Source organism: Chiloscyllium punctatum, chromosome 49 (genome assembly GCF_047496795.1).
Source record: "Chiloscyllium punctatum isolate Juve2018m chromosome 49, sChiPun1.3, whole genome shotgun sequence".
In the NCBI taxonomy this organism is placed as follows: Eukaryota; Metazoa; Chordata; class Chondrichthyes; order Orectolobiformes; family Hemiscylliidae; genus Chiloscyllium; species Chiloscyllium punctatum.
In genome coordinates this window covers 28,420,474-28,439,308 of record NC_092787.1, presented here as the reverse complement: position 1 = coordinate 28,439,308, position 18,835 = coordinate 28,420,474, and the positions used below count along the sequence as shown (strand labels likewise).

General features: G+C 45.2%; 2 protein-coding genes across 3 annotated transcripts in view; one reads left to right on the top strand and one right to left on the bottom strand.

Annotated features, from left to right (window-relative positions):
• Positions 1-6,266, top strand: part of med22 (mediator complex subunit 22) — a 28,657-nt gene extending 22,391 nt beyond the window's left edge. Inside the window, exon 5 of one of the 2 annotated variants that reach the window (XM_072566058.1) lies at positions 5,225-6,266. In XM_072566058.1, coding sequence (XP_072422159.1) covers positions 5,225-5,459 — 235 coding nt within the window. In that variant the 3' untranslated portion in view covers positions 5,460-6,266. Of the gene's footprint in view, positions 1-5,218 lie in introns of both variants that reach the window. The other variant, XM_072566057.1, reaches the window with a different exon arrangement.
• Positions 6,267-12,753: 6,487 nt separating this feature from the next.
• The window catches only part of pierce1 (piercer of microtubule wall 1), a 28,656-nt gene continuing 22,574 nt past the window's right edge, over positions 12,754-18,835 (bottom strand). The window contains exons 2-3 of the mRNA XM_072565691.1: positions 14,107-14,185; positions 12,754-13,026 (exon numbers count right to left, since the gene is read on the bottom strand). Of these exons, the coding sequence (XP_072421792.1) occupies positions 12,838-13,026; positions 14,107-14,185 (268 nt within the window). The 3' untranslated portion in view covers positions 12,754-12,837. The remainder of the gene's footprint in view (positions 13,027-14,106; positions 14,186-18,835) is intronic.

The following is an 18,835-nucleotide window of genomic DNA, read 5'->3' as shown; positions in this document are numbered from 1 at the left end:
TTTATGTAATAAAACAGCCAAAGGTGCTTTACAGGGTTGTTACAAATCAAGTTTGACAGTGAGCTACATGCTTTGACATCTCCTGGTCTTTCACAGCAATATTATGACTGTTCATAAAAAGCCCAAAGAGAAATTTCAGGAGTGACATCTAGGAGCAGGAGGTACAGAGCAGTTCAAGCAGAGATTTCTAGGTTCTGGATTAGTGGTGCTGGAAGAGCACAGCAGTTCAGGCAGCATCCAAGTAGCTTCGAAATCGACGTTTCGGGCAAAAGCCCTTCATCAGGAATAAAGGTAGTGAGCCAGAAGTGTGGAGAGATAAGCTAGAGAAGGGTGGGGGTGGGGAGAGAGTAGCATAGAGTACAATGGGTGAGTGGGGGAGGGGATGAAGGTGATAGGTCAAGGAGGAGAGGGTGGAGTGGATAGGTGGAAAAGAAGATAGGCAGGTCGGACAATTCCGGACAAGTCAAGGAGACAGTTACTGAGCTGGAAGTTTAGAACGAGGGTGAGGTGGGGGAAGGGGAAATGAGGAAACTGAGTCCACATTGTTGCCCTGGGGTTGAAGTGTTCCGAGGCGGAAGATGAGGCGTTCTTCCTCCAGGCGTCTGGTGGTGAGGGAGCGGCGGTGAAGGAGGCCCAGGACCTCCATGTCCTCGGCAGAGTGGGAGGGGGAGTTGAAATGTTGGGCCACAGGGCGGTGTGGTTGATTGGTGCGGGTGTCCCGGAGATGTTCCCTAAAGCGCTCTGCTAGGAGGAGCCCAGTCTCTCCAATCCGTTGCTCCCGATGAGGAGACCGCATCAGGAGCAATGGATACAATAAATGATATTAGTGGATGTGCAAGTAAAACTTTGATGGATGTGGAAGGCTCCTTTAGGGCCTTGGATAGAGGTGAGGGAGGTGTGGGCGCAGGTTTTACAGTTCCTGCGGTGGCAGGGGAAAGTGCCAGGATGGGAGGGTGGGTTGTTTGGGGGAGTGGACCTAACCAGGTAGTTGCGGAGGGAACGGTCTTTGCGGAAGGCAGAAAGGGGTGGGGAGGGAAATATATACTTGGAAGAGGGGTATGTTTGGGGGTGGCGGAAATGTCGGCGGATGATTTGATTTATGCAAAGGTTGGTAGGGTGGAAGGTGAGCACCAGGGGCGTTCTGTCCTTGTTACGGTTGGAGGGGTGGAGTCTGAGGGCGGAGGTGCGGGATGTAGACGAGATGCGTTGGAGGGCATCTTTAACCACGTGGGAAGGGAAATTGCGGTCTCTAAAGAAGGAGGCCATCTGGTGTGTTCTATGGTGGAACTGGTCCTCCTGGGAGCAGATCCGGCGGAGGCGGAGGAATTGGGAATAAGGGGTGGCATTTTTGCAAGAGGTAGGATAGGAAGAGGTGTAATCCAGGTAGCTGTGGGAGTCGGTGGGTTTGTAAAAAATGTCAGTGTCAAGTCGGTTGTCATTCAATGGAGATGGAGAGGTCCAGGAAGGGGAGGGAGGTGTCAGAGATGGTCCAGGTAAATTTAAGGTCAGGGTGGAATGTGTTGGTGAAGTTGATGAATTGCTTAACCTCCTCACGGGAGCACGAGGTGGTGCAACGCAGTCATCAATGTAGCGGAGGAAGAGGTGGGGAGTGGTGCCGGTGTAATTACAGAAGATCAACTGCTCTACGTAGCCAACAAAGAGACAGGCATAGCTGGACCTCTCCTTCCTGGACATCTCCATCTCCATTAATGACGACCGACTTGACACTGACATTTTTTACAAACCCACCGACTCCCACAGCTACCTGGATTACACCTCTTCCCACCCTACCTCTTGCAAAAATGCCATCCCGTATTCCCAATTCCTCCGCCTCCGCCGGATCTGCTCCCAGGAGGACCAGTTCCACCACAGAACACACCAGATGGCCTCCTTCTTTAGAGACCGCAATTTCCCTTCCCACATGGTTAAAGATGCCCTCCAATGCATCTCGTCTACATCCCACACCTCCGCCCTCAGACCCCACCCCTCCAACCGTAACAAGGACAGAACGCCCCTGGTGCTCACCTTCCACCCTACCAACCTTTGCATAAATCAAATCATCCGCCGACATTTCCGCCACCTCCAAACAGACCCCACTACCAGGGATATATTTCCCTCCCCACCCCTTTCCACCTTCCGCAAAGACCGTTCCCTCCACGTCTACCTGGTCAGGTCCACGCCCCCAAACAACCCACCCTCCCATCCTGGCACTTTCCCCTGCCACCGCAGGAACTGTAAAACCTGTGCCCACACCTCCTCCCTCACCTCTATCCAAGGCCCTAAAGGAGCCTTCCACATCCATCAAAGTTTTACTTGCACATCTACTAATATCATTTATTGTATCCGTTGCTCCCGATGCGGTCTCCTCTACATTGGGGAGACTGGGCGCCTCCTAGCAGAGCGCTTTAGGGAACATCTCCCGGACACCCGCACCAATCAACCAAACCGCCCCGTGGCCCAACATTTCAACTCCCCCTCCCACTCTGCCGAGGACATGGAGGTCCTGGGCCTCCTTCACCGCCGCTCTCTCACCACCAGACGCCTGGAGGAAGAACGCCTCATCTTCCGCCTCAGAACACTTCAACCCCAGGGCATCAATGTGGACTTCAACAGTTTCCTCATTTCCCCTTCCCCCACCTCACCCTAGTTCTAACTTCCAGCTCAGTAACTGTCCCCATAACTTGTCCAGACTTGTTCTACCTGCCTATCTTCATTTCCACCTATCCACTTCACCCTCTCCTCCTTGACCTATCACCTTCATCCCCTCCCCCACTCACCCATTGTACTCTATGCTACTTTCTCCCCGCCCCCACCCTCCTCTAGCTTATCTCTCCACACTTACGGCTCACTGCCTTTATTCCTGATGAAGGGCTTTTGCCCAAAATGTCGATTTCGAAGCTACTTGGATGCTGCCTGAACTGCTGTGCTCTTCCAGCACCACTAATCCAGAATCTGGTTTCCAGCATCTGCAGTCATTGTTTTTACCTCGAGAATTCTAGGACTGAGTGTCTATAAATCTGAAACCCCAGCTGATTGAACTGAGGACTTCAGAACTATTGGAGGGTTCTGGGTCCAACTGGGGTATTTGGGATGAGTTTGAGTGAGACCATGGAGAGATTTGAAAACCAAAGTGTGAGTATTTGAATAGAGGCATTACTTATTAGTTGTTTTGAGAGGTAACAATACAAGATAGGTAAAGGGAATCCAATAATAAATACTTGGATTTCCAGGTGGCATTTGATAAGGCTTTTATTGAGTCTGTGGTGTTCCGAGTAGTATATTAGTATGGATAGGGAATTGGCTCACGAGCAGGAAGAAGCGAATGGGAATAAGGGGATCTTCATGTTGGCAACCTGTGACTAGTGGATTCCACAGGGATCAGTGCTGGGGCTACAGCTGTTTACAATATATATTAATGACTTTGGGAAGGACAGGAATCTACTGCAGCCAATTTTGCAAACAAGTTTTTTTTAAAAGGGGGCAAGTGAATTATCAGAATATTACAAACTGTTGACAGAGAGATATTGACAAGTAATTGGGCAAAATGTTGACAATTGGAGATTAATTCGGGCAGATGTGAAGTTGTTTAGTTTGGGAGACAAAAGAACAAGTTATTATTTAAATGGGGAAAAACTGTAGAAAGCTGCAACACACAGGGATTTGGGCCAGGGAATTGTGCACAAAACACAGCAAGCGAACACACGGGCGGCAGGTAATCAGGAAGGATCATGGAATGTTGGGGGTTGGAGTATAAAAGTAGGGAAGTCTCACTACAACTGTACAAGGCTCTGGGGAGACCACATCTGGAGTACTGTCAGCAGGTTTTAGTCCCTTATTTAAGAAAAGATGTCATTTCATTGGAGGGGGCAGAGACAATTCACTTGGATGAGAGAGAATCTGGATGTAGGTTTGCTTGCTGAGCTGGAAGGTTCATTTTCAGATGTTTCGTCACTATACTAGGTAACATCTTCAGTCTGCTTCCAAATGAAGCACTGGTGGTGTAGCCTGCTTTCTAGTTATATGTTTGAGTTTCCTTGGGTTGGTGATGTAATTTCCTGTGGTGACAACATTTCCTATGGTGATGTCATTTCTTCTTTTTCTCAGGGGGTGGTAAATGGGAGCCAAGTCAATGTGTTTGTTGGTAGAGTTCCAGTTGGAATGCCATGCTTCTAGGAATTCTCTTGCATGTCTCTGTTTGGCTTGAGCTAGGAGTTGTCCCAACTGGAACTCTTATCAAAAGAACAAGAAATGACCACCACAGGAAATGTTCACAGGAAATGACATCACTAACCCACAGAAGCTCCTACATATAACTAGAAAGTGGGCTACGCCACCAGTGCTTCATTCAGAGGCTCACTGAAGATGTTACTTGGTATGGTGAAGAAATGTCCGAAAATGAACCTTTTCAGCTCAACGAGCAAACCTACATCCAGAACCTCAACCTGAGCTACAAATCTTCTCAAAACTCACTAATAGAGAGTATCTTAAAAACAATGGTTGAACAGATTGAGACTCTACTGACTGGAGTTTAGAAGAATGAGTATTGTTCTCATTGAAACAAATAGGTTTCTTAAGGGGTTATCCAGGGTCAATGCTAAAAGGATGTTTCCCTTCATGGGTGAGTCTGGACCAGAGGGTACCGTCTCAGAATAAAGGGGCATCAATTTAAGATTGAGATGAGGAGGGATTTTTTTCTCTGACGGTTGTGTGTCTGTGGAACTCCTTACCACAGAGAGCTGTAGGGACAGATTACTTGTGGATATTTAACTCTCAGATAGATTTTTGATCATTTAGGGAATTGAGGGTTATGGAGAAAGGGCAAGCCAGTGGAGGGTGAGTGCTAATGGAGGGCCATGCTGTCAGAGGGTCCACATGGACTAGAGCAATTAAGCTGAGGCCACATCTGACCTGTAAGGTTGGTGTAAAAAATCTAAAGGTTTTACAGAGAAGTGGAACTTGAGCAATCTCCCCAGTGTTCCTGGGATGATAGTTAGCCATTATCTGTTATCACTCAGACTGCTGATCTGGTCATTATCACATTGCTCATTGTGGGATCTTGCTGTGCACTCATTGGCTGTGAAGCATTTTATTAAAGGCACCATAAAAATGCCAGCACACCTTTCTTTGTCACTAACAGCCTTGATGTTTTGTTGTACTCTTGACTTGTTCTTGCATCCTTTCCCCTTCTTTCTTAATACCATTTTTTTTCCTGGCCAAGCTACAGCCTGTGGGATGGTGCTGACCTCCCACTTTGTGAAGCATACCGGAGAGGGGAGGAGGAGGAGGAAGAGGAAGAGGAGGAGGAGGGGGTGGTCACACCCGAAGAAGAGATGGTGACAGAGATGGCCGGGTCTGCGTCAACGGTTGCAGGAGAATCTAATGGCAGAGTGGCTCTGAGCAATGCCACCACCCAACCACAGGTGAACGGACACAGCTCAGGGAGCACTGATCCCGTTTGAGGATAGTGTGGGTGGGGAGGGGAGTAACAGCAGACTGAGGCTGGTCAGGAAATGAACAGCACACTGTCCAGTCCTAACTGTATCTCCTCCCTTCATGATGGGTCAGCTCAGGCCTTCAGATACACTGGAATAATCAGACACCACAACAATGAAACTTCACACACTGCCTGACCCAATCTATACTAGATGTGTTTGACGGGGATTGTGGAAAATTTAAAGGAAATGGCATCTTACAGGTGTGCAGTGCCCAAACTAGACTGACCCACCAGCATCTGATAAAGCCTGTTATCTCCATATATGGTTGTGTGGGTGAGGTGGCAGGAAGTGGTGAAATGAACCCATCGACCAGTTTCACACTCTGCATCTCCTGGGACTGGGAGACCCCCCATCCAGCCTCCACCACACATTTTCAACTTTGTTTTTGAAAAGTATTTTTTAGCTTGCAATCTAGTTTGACATCAATTTCTCTCGTTGACTGAGCATGTGTTGTATGAATGGGAGGGGTCTGTCTAATATAGAAAAAGGGTAAAGCTGAAAGAGGGTCTCCCTTGGAGGTGAACTACTTAAATGAGAGAATGCAAGGCAAGTAGTAAGTTCTAGAAATAGATGGACATTAAAATGAACCGTGTAGCGCTAACCAACCTCATTGTAAACCAGAACAGTATTAAATGACATGGCCTGACCTTGTCAGATAAGCAGAACATTTTTTTAAAGCAACAAGAAGTTTTAGTTTTACACGGTAACAGGAATTGTACATACTAAGTCGCATTCTGTAAGGCTTGAATTTGTTAGTAAACTTAAATCTGACACGTTTGTCTGTTTGTTTTTCTGTCAGTTGTTGGAGTGGTATTGCAATGTTGATGATTGAGAGTTTTGAGTGGGTTTAATTTATGTAACCCAGTCGAAGATGTAACAAAGGTGCCACAATCTGAAAAAAGCAACACTTCAGTCCAGAGGCTGTTGCTAGACAATGAGCAGCAACAATTGCTATTAAGTCATAAAATCCACCTCTTAATCTCTTAAAAGCCTTTAACAGATTCTTTCTTCCAAAGTTACCTGTCTTTCCAAATAAGAACAAAAAATCTGACCTTCTGACTTGGTGTTTTTAAAAAAAATCACACAATAAAGCATCACATCATGTTCTAAACGATTCGTTGCCAATTCCACAGGAACGTCCTGTTTCTGGGCAGTGTGAACCTTGGAATCTAGCAAACAAGGGCAGCTTGAGAATTTTAGTTCAGTTTTGAAAAGGTCTGGAAATATAAATCTGGCATCAGTAAACCTGGACGAAGGGGTGGAAGATATAGTTGCTTAATTTCCCAAAGAGACAAAGGTAAGTAGGAAATGAAGTTGTGAGAAGGTCATATGAGGCTGCAAACAGATAAAGATGTGAGTATGTAAAAAAATCACAGATGGAGTATAATGTGGGAAAATGTGAATGTGTCCACATTTGCAAGAAGAAGTGATAATGACTATTTAAATGGAGATGGGTTGTACAATTTTGAGTATAGAGGAACCTGGTTCCCTGGTACACAAATCACAAAGTCAATATGGAGGAACAGCAAGTGATTAGGAAGATAAAATGGAATGTTGTCATTTATTGCAAGAGGAATGGGGGAAATATGTAGGAAGATTTTACTGGTGTTGTTTAGAGCATTGTTGAGATCACCTCTAGAGGACTGTATTGATGATGTGTGTGATGGAGGAGATAGGTAATGAGGAAAGGTTGGATAGATTGGGTCTGAAACTACAGTGTTGTAGATTAGAAGAACAAGAAGTGAACTTATTAAGACCAATAAGATCCTGAGGGGACTTGAAAATGGATACTGAAAGTATGGTGTCCTGAGTGAGAGAGGGACACAGTTTAACATCAAGGTGTCTCCCATTAAAGACAAGTGAGAATTTCCTGCTGTGAGGATCATTCCCCATGGGAGTGATGGCATCTTTGAGTATTTTCAAGACTGATGTAGGTGGATTCCTTGCTAACGAAAGGGTCAAAGGTCATTGGAGGTTGACAGGAGAATGGATTTGAAACGCTATTCTTATCAGCCATGATGTTATTGAATGGGAGAGAAGACTAGATGGGCCAAATGGCCTAGTGTTCCTAATGTATATGTTTGTGAGAATGATACTGAATTATCATAAAAATCCCCCTGAAGTCCTTTCACGGGTAGCCACCTGCCAGCCTGACCCAGTCTATATGTAACTCCAGTCCCAGGGTGTGATTGATAGCTCAATAAAATGGCAAATCAGTTGCTTCCTGCATTGATTGAAGGGAAAGTTCCACAATTACCCATTAAGGGCAATGGAACATCAGCAATAAAGCCCAGCAGCACATTTTAAAAATGAATAAAAATAATTGCCAAATCATATGATTTAAGCTATTGGTTAAGGCATAAACATTGACAAGGAGTTTGGGGTCATTTAGAACTATCAGAGAGAGACCTGGGATGTCAGAAGATATGGGCCTAGGAGCAGAGAGAGGCCGTTCGGCCTTTCACGTCTGCTCTGCCATTCAAATTTGGTTGATAAGTTTCTTAGTCCTGCTCTCCTGCCTTCCCCAGTAACTTCTGATCCCCTTACCAATCGAGAGCCTATCTCTGTCTAAAAGGCACTCATTGATTTGGCCTCCATAGCCCTCTGTGGCAATCGGTTCCACAGATTCACCACCCTCTGGCTGAAGAAATCCTAAGCAAAAGTGAGGACTGCAGATGCTGGAAATCAGAGTGGTGCTGGAAAAGCACAGCAGGTCAGGCAGCATCCGAGGAGCAGGAATGGATGAAGGGTTTCTTCCTCATCTCATCCAAAAGACTCCACCTCTCCCAGTGTACCACTGATCCTGCAATAGTGTAAAGCTCCCTCCGTACTGACCCTCTGATAATGTTGCAATGTTTCAACACTGACTCTCTGACAATGCTGCACTTCCACAGCACTGACTCTGTAAGACTACAGTGCATCTTTAGTACCACCCTTCAATGCAGCTCTCCCTCAGCAGTGACTGACTGTCTGACAGCATGGCACTCATATCAGTTCTGCACTGGGAGACATTTGTACCTTGGCATCAGCCCTGCTTAACAGCGCACAAGAGGGAGCTACAATGTCATTTTTTCACCGTTGCAAGATGCTACAAGTGAACAGCCATTCTTTTGTGCTGTTCAAAAAAAATGTAGACAAACTTGTTTTGGGCATTTTCAAATGCAAGTCCCTAACCTTGGACTTAAAGAGAAAGTGAATTTGAGACTGTGGGGCAAATGTCTTTTTAATGAATATATCTGGTATTTTTTCCAAGTGTTTTAAAATTTGATGCTGGTTTAGCTAGAACAGATTCAAAGAAATATTGCTGTTGTTCTCCAGTCCAGACCTTCAAACTAAAGCCAGGCTATTGATGTCAGGAAAAATTTGTCAATTAGTTTCAGGAAAATCTGAAACTCTCTTCCTCACAAAGGCTGTGAACGCTGGAGGGCTACTGAAATTTCTAAACTTGAATATATTTCTCTCAGTGAAACAATTTAGGGGATTACAAACTGATAAAAATGTCAAATGCCAGGACTCTGGTTTTTTAGCTGAACTTAAAATTGGCTCTGCATGTTCCCATCATTCAGTGACTGAAAATAAAGTGAACTGTTTGACAAGAAACTAAAAGAATGTTGATGTGACTACAGAATCTGAGCAATGAAGTGATTTGTGATATGTGAGAAAGTCAGACAATACTTTGGAACTTAGACACAGATTGGCCGTAGTCCAAACGAATGGGAGAAGAGGATCGATCCCTTTCCTGCTGTTCCCACTGGCAGGAGGAGGGTTTGGGAAGTGAAGCTGTATGTCTGCAAGCTGTACTGAAAATGTCTTAAGCATCAAAAATGGTCAGTTTTCTTTCTGGTTTTTATTGTTAACGAAAGCAAGATGTTTTCACTGGTCATTTCAATAAACCCAAAACTAACGCATTTATTACAAACAGACCACTTTGTTAAACAAGTGGAAAGCTGCTTCTTAACTAAACTATGTGAATGGAATGATAGGCCTGCCCTGATACCAAACATACACACATTCTTACACTGAAACGACAAAGGAAACTGCTGTCAACCATGAAGCCTGACGAGAAAGTAAGAATGAGGTGACTTTATCGTGGTTCTTTTAGTTTCTTGTCAAACAGTTCACTTTATTTTCAGTCACTGAATGATGGGAACATGCAGAGCCAACTTTAAGTTCAGCTAAAAATCCAGAGTCCTGGTATTCGACATTTTTATCAGTTTGTAATCCCCTAAATTGTTTCACTGAGAGAAATATAGACAATGCTGTGTTTGGCTCTAAGCTCTGACTCAGACAAGCTGAGACAATAATTCAACCTTCAACTAAACTTCTCTCACAACTGTCTACAGTTTCTAGGAACAGGAGTAGGCCATTCATCCCCTCAAAACTGTTGTGCCATTCCGTAGAATTGTGGCTGATCTGACATTGCTTTCATTCGTTTTCCTGCCTTTTCCCTGTAACACTTGATTCACTGATTCAAGAATCCATCTATCCTTGCTTTAAATATACACAGATTCTGTCCCCCCAGCTCCCTGTGGAAAGGAGTTCCAAAGATGCTTAACCCACTGAGAGCAGAATTGCTCCTCATCTCAGACTTAAATTGGTGCTGCTTTATTCTGAGACTATGCCCTCTGGACCTAGACTCTTTCATGGGGAACTTATCCTCTCAGCATTTACCCTGTCAAGTCTCATGATGGTAGGCAAGAGGCTGTTGATAGGCTATGGCAGCATAGATCCATTAGGGTTTTTTCAGGTCTGTTTGCTCAACAACTAAAGCAATAAAACTCCACATTTACCTCCTCTGTAACTTCTGTAGGCACTACTTTCCAAATTCACTTATTTTACTCAGTAAATAGACTGTAGTCTCCTTTAGTCTTTGAACTGCTCAGCTCCAAGTAATCACTGATAAATCCTTTGCAATCAGTAATGTCTAATTCCCATTCTCATATTCCATTAATATATGTGTTGCCAATGCTGTTGCTATGGGTAATGGCCTAGGGGTATTATTACTGGACTGAGAATCCAGAGACCCAGGACATGTCTGAGGGGCCCATGACAGACAGTGGAATTGGAATGCAACAGAAATCTAGATTTCAAGGTCTGATGATGACCGTGAAAACCATTGTTATTGTTGGAAAAACCCATCTGGTTCATCTGGTCTGGCCTACGTGTGACAGCAACATGGCTGACTCTTAACTGTCCTCTAAACAACCAAAGATGGGCAATAAATGCTGGCCCAGCCAGCAATGCCTTCATCCTGCAAACTAATTATAAAGCAATAACAGGCACAAAAGGGTCTAATGAAAGACCCTGGGACAAGGTGTTCAAACCCTTTGTTAAAATACTGGGCACATTAAAATTTTGCAATTGAAATTTTAATTGAATTGTACACCCTGGTCAAGAAATGTAAAACATGTATCAGCGAGACTTCTCACGATATTCAGAATAAGGTCTGAGGGAATGTACACTTTAGAACAGTTCAGAAAAATGTCAAAAATCACACAACACCAGGTTATAGTCCAACAGGTTTAATTCGAAGCACTAGCTTTTGGAGCACTGCTCCTTCATCAGGTGGTTGACAACACCAGCGTCTCCAAATCAGAAAAATGTCAACTGTGAAATAGTAAACAGCTGCAAAGGCTGTGTGAAGGAAAGTTTCACTTTGACCATGGGAGCTTGAAGGTACATTTTATGCCAATCGCTGTGTTACTGAAGACATAAGCAAGTAAGGCGTAGAAGCACAATGATAAATATGTGATGGTGCCCAGTTGCCAAAACTTCTGGTGAACTTTGGTCTTTTTCTGCAAAATGCCAACAGGAAACTTGTGGAGGTTGGATATGTGCATTGAAAATGTTATAAAAGATCTCTGAGTAGGAGTAACAAGAGACCAAACAGGTTCGATAAACTCTAACCTGACCTAATAAAGGACAAGAACACGGTCCACAAATGTAGAAGAGGGAGAGAGAAAACAGAAGCATTTATTTTTTAAAGGCCAGGAGCCAGTTTTAGCATCAGCATTCTACAGTCTGGAGTCTGAAACTGGAAATGCTTCATCTTACTGTGTTTGATTTCTGGTAATTATATTTAAGCTTACCAATGTTCCTGTAGCTCTTTAGCAACGGGTGCACATTGCTCAATCCATAGAGAGTGATCACAGCTTCAACTTGTGAGACTGGAATTACGTAAGGCTCATCTCTGGCCAGCACAGCCCTGCTTTCCAACACTCACCACAGAGTGGTTTGATATCTTGCATTCAGCAACATTCCAGCACTTTCAAAAGTATTCGGATAATGTCATCCTACAGAACAGTCTGTAGTATGCTCACTCATTATTTTGAGAAACTGCAGGAAGGGAATGATAGCCAGTAACTGTAACACTCCAGCAGTGAGTCCCCAGAAACACTAGTAACAGGTCAATGGACTTTCGCAATGAGGGAAACAATTGGGATCGGAACACAAGTAGAAAAACGCAAAAAAAAATCAGTTCTTGGATTAATGTTTTATCTAAAATATATGGTGTCTTTAACTGAGAAACACTCTGTCAGCAATGACCCTCCGACAGTGCGTCACTCCCTCAGCACTGACCCTCAGACAGTACGGCACTCCCTCAGCACTGACCTTCCGACAGTGCGGCACTCCCTCAGCACTGACCTCCAACAGTGCGGCACTCCCTCAGCACTGACCCTCCGACAGTGCGGCACTCCCTCAGCACTGACCCTCCGACAGTGCGGCACTCCCTCAGCACTGACCCTCCGACAGTGCAGCACTCCCTCAGCACTGACCCTCCGACAGTGCGTCACTCCCTCAGCACTGACCCTCAGACAGTACGGCACTCCCTCAGCACGGACCCTCAGACAGTACGGCACTCCCTCAGCACTGACCCTCAGACAGTACGGCACTCCCTCAGCACTGACCCTCCGACAGTGTGGCACTCCCTCAGCACTGACCCTCTGACAGTGTGGTACTCCCTCAGCACTGACCCTCTGACAGTGCCCACTCCCTCAGCACTGACCCTCTGACAGTGCCCACTCCCTCAGCACTGACCCTCTGACAGTGTGGCACTCCCTCAGCACTGACCCTCTGACAGTGTGGCACTCTGTCAGTACTGACTGTGTCTAAATTAGGAACTAAATCTCTGTGATTTGAATTGCTATCTCTGATTGAACACCAGTTGTAACGGTTGAAACAATGTGATTTTGTTTTAAATTAAAAGACAAATAGTTTTGAGTTTGTATTTGAATAAATCTTTTTAATACAATGAATGACATGTTCCACAGAGGGTTGGCAGTGTTTTGGACACTGCAGCAATATGTTTGAGTTTGGAGTTTGCGTGGACACAGGGCCTTGCCTAATCGGTGTAGGAAGGACCAGCGGAGAAATAGGAGCGATGAAAGTTCAGCCGATCCTGGAATGTGATCAGGTTTTCTGGTCCAGTGACCAGCGACTTCTCCGTGCCCACATTAAATCCGTGGTCCTTGTACATCCCACACTTACTTAAATGTTCAGAAAGTTTCTGAGATACTGTAAAGTAACTGGTCTGGAAAGACAAGTGGTCAGCAACAATGAGGATGGGAGCAAATTACACCCACCGCAATCTGCTACAAATCTCCTACCCTCAACCCACTCTCAACCCCCACTCCTCCCCACCCTCAACCCATCCCCACCCTCAACCCACTCTCCTCCCACACCCTCAACCCCCACTCCCCCCCACCCTCAACCCATCCCCACCCTCAACCCACTCTCTTCCCACACCCTCAACCCAGTCCCCACCCTCAACCCACTCTCCTCCCACACCCTCAACCCATCCCCACCCTCAACCCACTCTCCTCCCACGCCCTCAACCCATCCCCACCCTCAACCCACTCTCCTCCCACACCCTCAACACATCCCCACAATCAACCCACTCCCACACCCTCAACCCAGTCCCCCATACGCACCCTCAACCCAATCTTCCCCACCCTCACAAAATAAACAAATGTGTGCTGGAGACTCACTTTAAAAACTCTTAAAATGACTTACTCCAAGGAAGGAATAGATTCAACACACACTGACTCTCCCTGGAGTACAGACCCACACACACTGACTCTCACTGGGGAACAGCTCCCACACACACACTGACCCTCATTGGGGTACAGCTCCCACACCCACTGACCCTCACTGGGGTACGGCTCCAACACATACGGACTCTTACTGGGGTACAGCTCCCACACACACTGACTCTCACTGGGGTACAGCTCCCACACACACTGACTCTCACTGGGGTACACTCCCACACACACTGACTCTCACTGGGGTACAGCTCCCACACACACTGACTCTCACTGGGGTACAGACCCACACACACTGACTCTCACTGGGGTACAGCTCCCACACACACTGACTCACTGGGGTACAGCTCCCACACACACTGACTCTCACTGGGGTACACTCCCACACACACTGACTCTCACTGGGGTACAGCTCCCACACGCACTGACTCTCACTGGGGTACAGCTCCCACTTATGTTGAATGTGTTAAACTGGACAGAAACTATAAATAGTCTATTTCACTCCATTGGGTTTTACATTTCTCTGAAATGACTGAAACCAGCTGATTTCAGGAAGTGACATTTCTTACCGGCATTTCATGAACAGTTGGTTGCTGGCTGCCGTAAGTCTGGTTTGTCGTTCTGTAGAGCGGGTTTGTTGGCTGAGATCTGTCAATTGTCAGTCAATGAAAGGTAATTGTGGTGATGATCAGATATCAAACGCATGTCGTTCTATAACCACTGTCTCTTGGGCTGCCACTGACCAAATGCTAATCAGCCAATCACCTTCCCATTGTTTGCCAACTGCATGCATCCAGTACATGTGTAATCCTAACCATGTGATTGGAGCTCCCATGTTTCTCACCCTGGCTGTTGATCAAACTGTGTCCTGGAGGATTTTCCTGCTACTCGGATGCTGCCTGACCTGCTGTGCTTTTCCAGCACCACTCTAATCTTGACTCTAACCTCCAGCACCTGCAGTCCTCACTTTTGCCCTGTGTCCTGGAGGAGGCCATTCAGCCTCTCTTCCTATTCTTTCATTCTATTGTTGAAGGTTGACAGATGTTTTAATCTCCAGGATCTTGAAAATTGTTGTTGAACAACAATGTATGAATCTCTGGTTTGACTTTTTTTCTCCTGACAGTGGTTTGCTGCTAACACTCAGGATTCATGCTCACTCAGACACAGTTCAATCACTTGGTTTTTGTTTTGAGTTTTGGGGGAAGGAGAAGAATTCCAAATTTCCGTTCCCTTTTGTGAGAAATTACCACTCGATGCTAACCCTGAACAGCCCCAGGCCCCAATGTTCAGGTTCTGCACTGGACCCGCCCACCCCACAAACCTTGTTCTCGAGTCACTCCGTGGCACCCCCCCACCCCTCCCCCACCAATCCAGAGGAATTAGCTTATCTTTGCAAATCTTATCAGGTATTATAATTCCCTTTAATGCCCTAACTAAACCAGACAGATGTGGAGGTGTCAGTGTTGGACTGGGGTGGACCTGTTATAGTCCAACAGGTTTACAGAGCAACCTCGGTTATTCGAACCTTGATTATCCAAATTTCGGATTATCCAAACAAGATCTCAAGATCCTGATGTTTGGCTAAACTGTAACAATGACAAAACCTGAGACCTGAGAGCTTACAAATCTTCTGCTCCATCTTGTATCACTCGAAGTGTGATACTCTATTTGAAACAAAGATCCTGTGTCACAGCATAATAGCTACATATTAAATTAAAGCTGAAATATGGGAGTGAGAGAAGCTGGATCTGGGACCACAGCGTTACCGTAGCAACGGGAACATGTGACACCACTGGCCAATCACCAGGGGAACTGCAACCTGGTCTCACACTCGCTCTCCGTGGGTGCGGCCAGTAGATCAGTTATCCAAACATTTGATTATCCAAACAAAATACTCCCCAAAGCTGTTCTGCATTTGAAATCACGAGCTTTCAGAGCGCTGCTCCTTTGTCAGGTGAAGTGAAGCACACAGGCACAGAATTTATAGGAAGAGAGATGTAAAGGTTGAACAAACGGTGTGAGTGGAGTGTCGACCCGCTGAAATGACGGGTCTCTGCAGGTGATCAAAAGTGTCAGACGGCAAGAGTAAAGTGTCAACACATGAATAACAGGTGAAGGGATGACCTATAGTATGATTAATTGAGACAGATAGTTACAAAAATAAAATAAAATGGTTCTGGAGACAAATCAAATGTCTGAAATAACATGATAGGTATCAGAGTCACAGGCTGAGGGTCTGTGGACAAGCCTGACATATACACAGGATCTGCTCAGACTAGGAGGAATGCAATAGACACCGAAAGATTTTGAAGGATGCCCTCATAAGAATGGGATATGATGCTCAACCCATCAATTGCCAGTTCCAATATGCCACAGTGAAAAACTGCAATGACCTCCTCAGCATTTGGAGAAGCCGGTGTTAGACTGAGGTGTCAAAGTTAAAAATCACACAACACTAGTTTATAGTCCAACAGGTTTATTTAAAGGCTCTAGCTTTTGAAGCGCTGCTCCTTCATCTACCTGATGAAGAAGCAGCACTTTGAAAGCTAGAGCCTCTAAATAAACCTGTTGGACTATAATCTGGTGTAGTGTGCTTTCTAACTTTGACCTCCTCAGAAGACAGACACAGGATATGACTGATAGAGTGCCCCTTGTCAGTCAGTATGCCATGTTCTTCACAGCCTTCAGCACGTCATCAATGATGACCAATATCTTGTCAACACCATCCCTACACTTCCACTTCTCACCTTCAAACAATCGCCAAACCTTAAACAGACCATTGTTCGCAGCAAGCTACCCAGCATTCAGGAGAACAACATTGACCACAATATAAAACAGCCCTGCCGTGGGACCTCTGCAAGACATGTGAGATCATCAACACTGATACTACACCTGGGGACACCACCCACCACATACATGGCAGATACTCATGTGACTCGGCCAATATTCTTTACTTCATATGCTGCAGGCAAGGATGCCCCAATGCCTGGTATATTTAGTGAGACAATGCAGACTCTACAGCAGTGGATGAATGGACACTGTGCAACAAAGGCCAGACAGAAATGTTCCTCCTCAGATGGAGAACAGGTCCAGTGGGAAAGGGCATGCAGCCTCTGATCTTTGGGTAAGCATCACCCAAGGCAGCCTTCGAGATACACAACAACACAGAATTGCCAAGCAGAAACTACTAGCCAAGTTCCATATCCATGAAGATGGCCTCAACCATGATCTTGGGTTCATGACGCGCTACATGTAACCCCACCACACTGTTCTCTATTTGTAAAATCTTCCTTACTGTCCTGTTTTGACACCATCGCCTTGATAATTTGTTATGATCTCTCCACCTTAATTAGTTGGTGCAGTTTTGGATTACTTGTTACTTTGGTTAGACCCTCAGCATGTTTTATTCCTGATGAAGGGCTTTTGCCCGAAACGTCGATTTTGAAGCTACTTGGATGCTGCCTGAACTGCTGTGCTCTTCCAGCACCACTAATCCAGAATGTAACTCTGATACCTATCATGTTATTCCAGCCATTTGGTTGGTCTCCAGCACCACCTTTATTTTTTGTAATTATCTCTGACCCTCAATTAATCGGATTATAGGTCATCCCTTCACTTGCTATTCAGCTGGTGACACTGTACTCTCGCCGCCTGACACTTTTGATCACCCGCAAAGACTTATTGTTCAGCCTGTCACACTCCACTCACACCATTTGTACAATCTTTTGATCTCTCTGCCAATACATTCTGTGCCTGTGTGTTTCCCGTCACTTTACCTGATGAAGGAGTAGCACTCCAAAAGCTTGTGATTTCAAATAAACCTATTGGACCATAACCTTGGTGATTCCCCCATTATCCTGAGACTGTGCCCCTTGTTCTATGGTCCCACCCAAGAGGAAACCCCCCTCTCAGTGTCGACCCTGTCAAGCCCCTCATCATCTTCAATGTTTCAATGAGGTCATGTTATGTGACTTCTGATCTAGATCAGAAAGAATCACAGCATTTTTATAATGCAGAAAGAAACTTGCCCATTATGTTCTGTACTGGCCCTCCAAAGAGCAGTCTGATTTTGTGCCATTTCTCTGCACATTGTTTCTTTCCAAATTCCCGCTTGAATGGCTCAGTTGAACCATTGTACCACATTTCCAGGCAGTGCTTTCCACACCACATCTACTCACTGGGTGAGAAATCAATGCCCTTTTGTCTTTTACTAAAAATCTAAGAGTAGACCATTTGGCCCCTTGTGCTGAGACCCCATTTCACCATATCTCTTTATTTCCTGGGAGACAAGTTATCTGTCTATCCCAACTGTAAATACACTCAGGAAACACCTTCTGGAGGGTTCCAAAGATTCACAACTCTCTGAGTGAAGAAATGTCTCCATATCCCAGCCCTCGGTGATTCCCCCCTTATCCTGAGACTGTGCCCCTTGTTCTATGGTCCCACCCAAGAGGAAACCCCCCATCTCAGTGTCGACCCTGTCAAGCCCCTCATCATCTTCAATGTTTCAATGAGGTCACCTCACATTGAGCTGAACACCAGCGAGTACAGGCCCAATTCACTGAGTCCTTTATCCCAGTGGCTAATTTCCTGAACCTTTACTGTAAAGGATTAGCCTTTCTTCAATATGGAAATTGCACATTGTTGGGATGGTCCCACCACAACTCTGTTGTACTGTAAAATGCTTTCTGCATTCTTGTATTGCAAATAAAGGGTACATGCCATTGGCCTTCCTAATGCCATGCTCTACCTCCATGCTAGCTCGCTCTGAACATCAACATGAAGAAGTTTCATCCCTTTCAAACATATTCTGCTTTTCTATTCGTATTCTCAAACAATAACCTCACAATTCCTGACGTTACACTCCATCCAATAGCTCTTTGCAGATACTGTGGTCTCCGCACTTAGCTTTGTATAATCCTCAAACTCAGATACATCACTCTGCCTTTTCATCAAAGTCATTGATATTGATTGTAAGCAATTGGAGTGCCAGTCCTTGCATCAGTCCAATGAGAACATCCTGTCACTTGTATATGCTCTGTTCATCCCTAATCTCTGATTCCTGTCCACTAACCAATCTTTTGTCCACATGAACACATTACCCAAACTTCAGGACCCTTCTTTGACCTATTGATCCCAATCCATGGATATTGGAAATCCACATTACTACATTTCCTGATTCACCTTTACCCTGTTAATTACATTCTTTAAAATCGAATACTCTCTGAAATTCAAGGGCAAGTTGGATCTATGTAATTAAAACTAAAACGTTCAAACTTAAAATCAAACCTTCAAAGT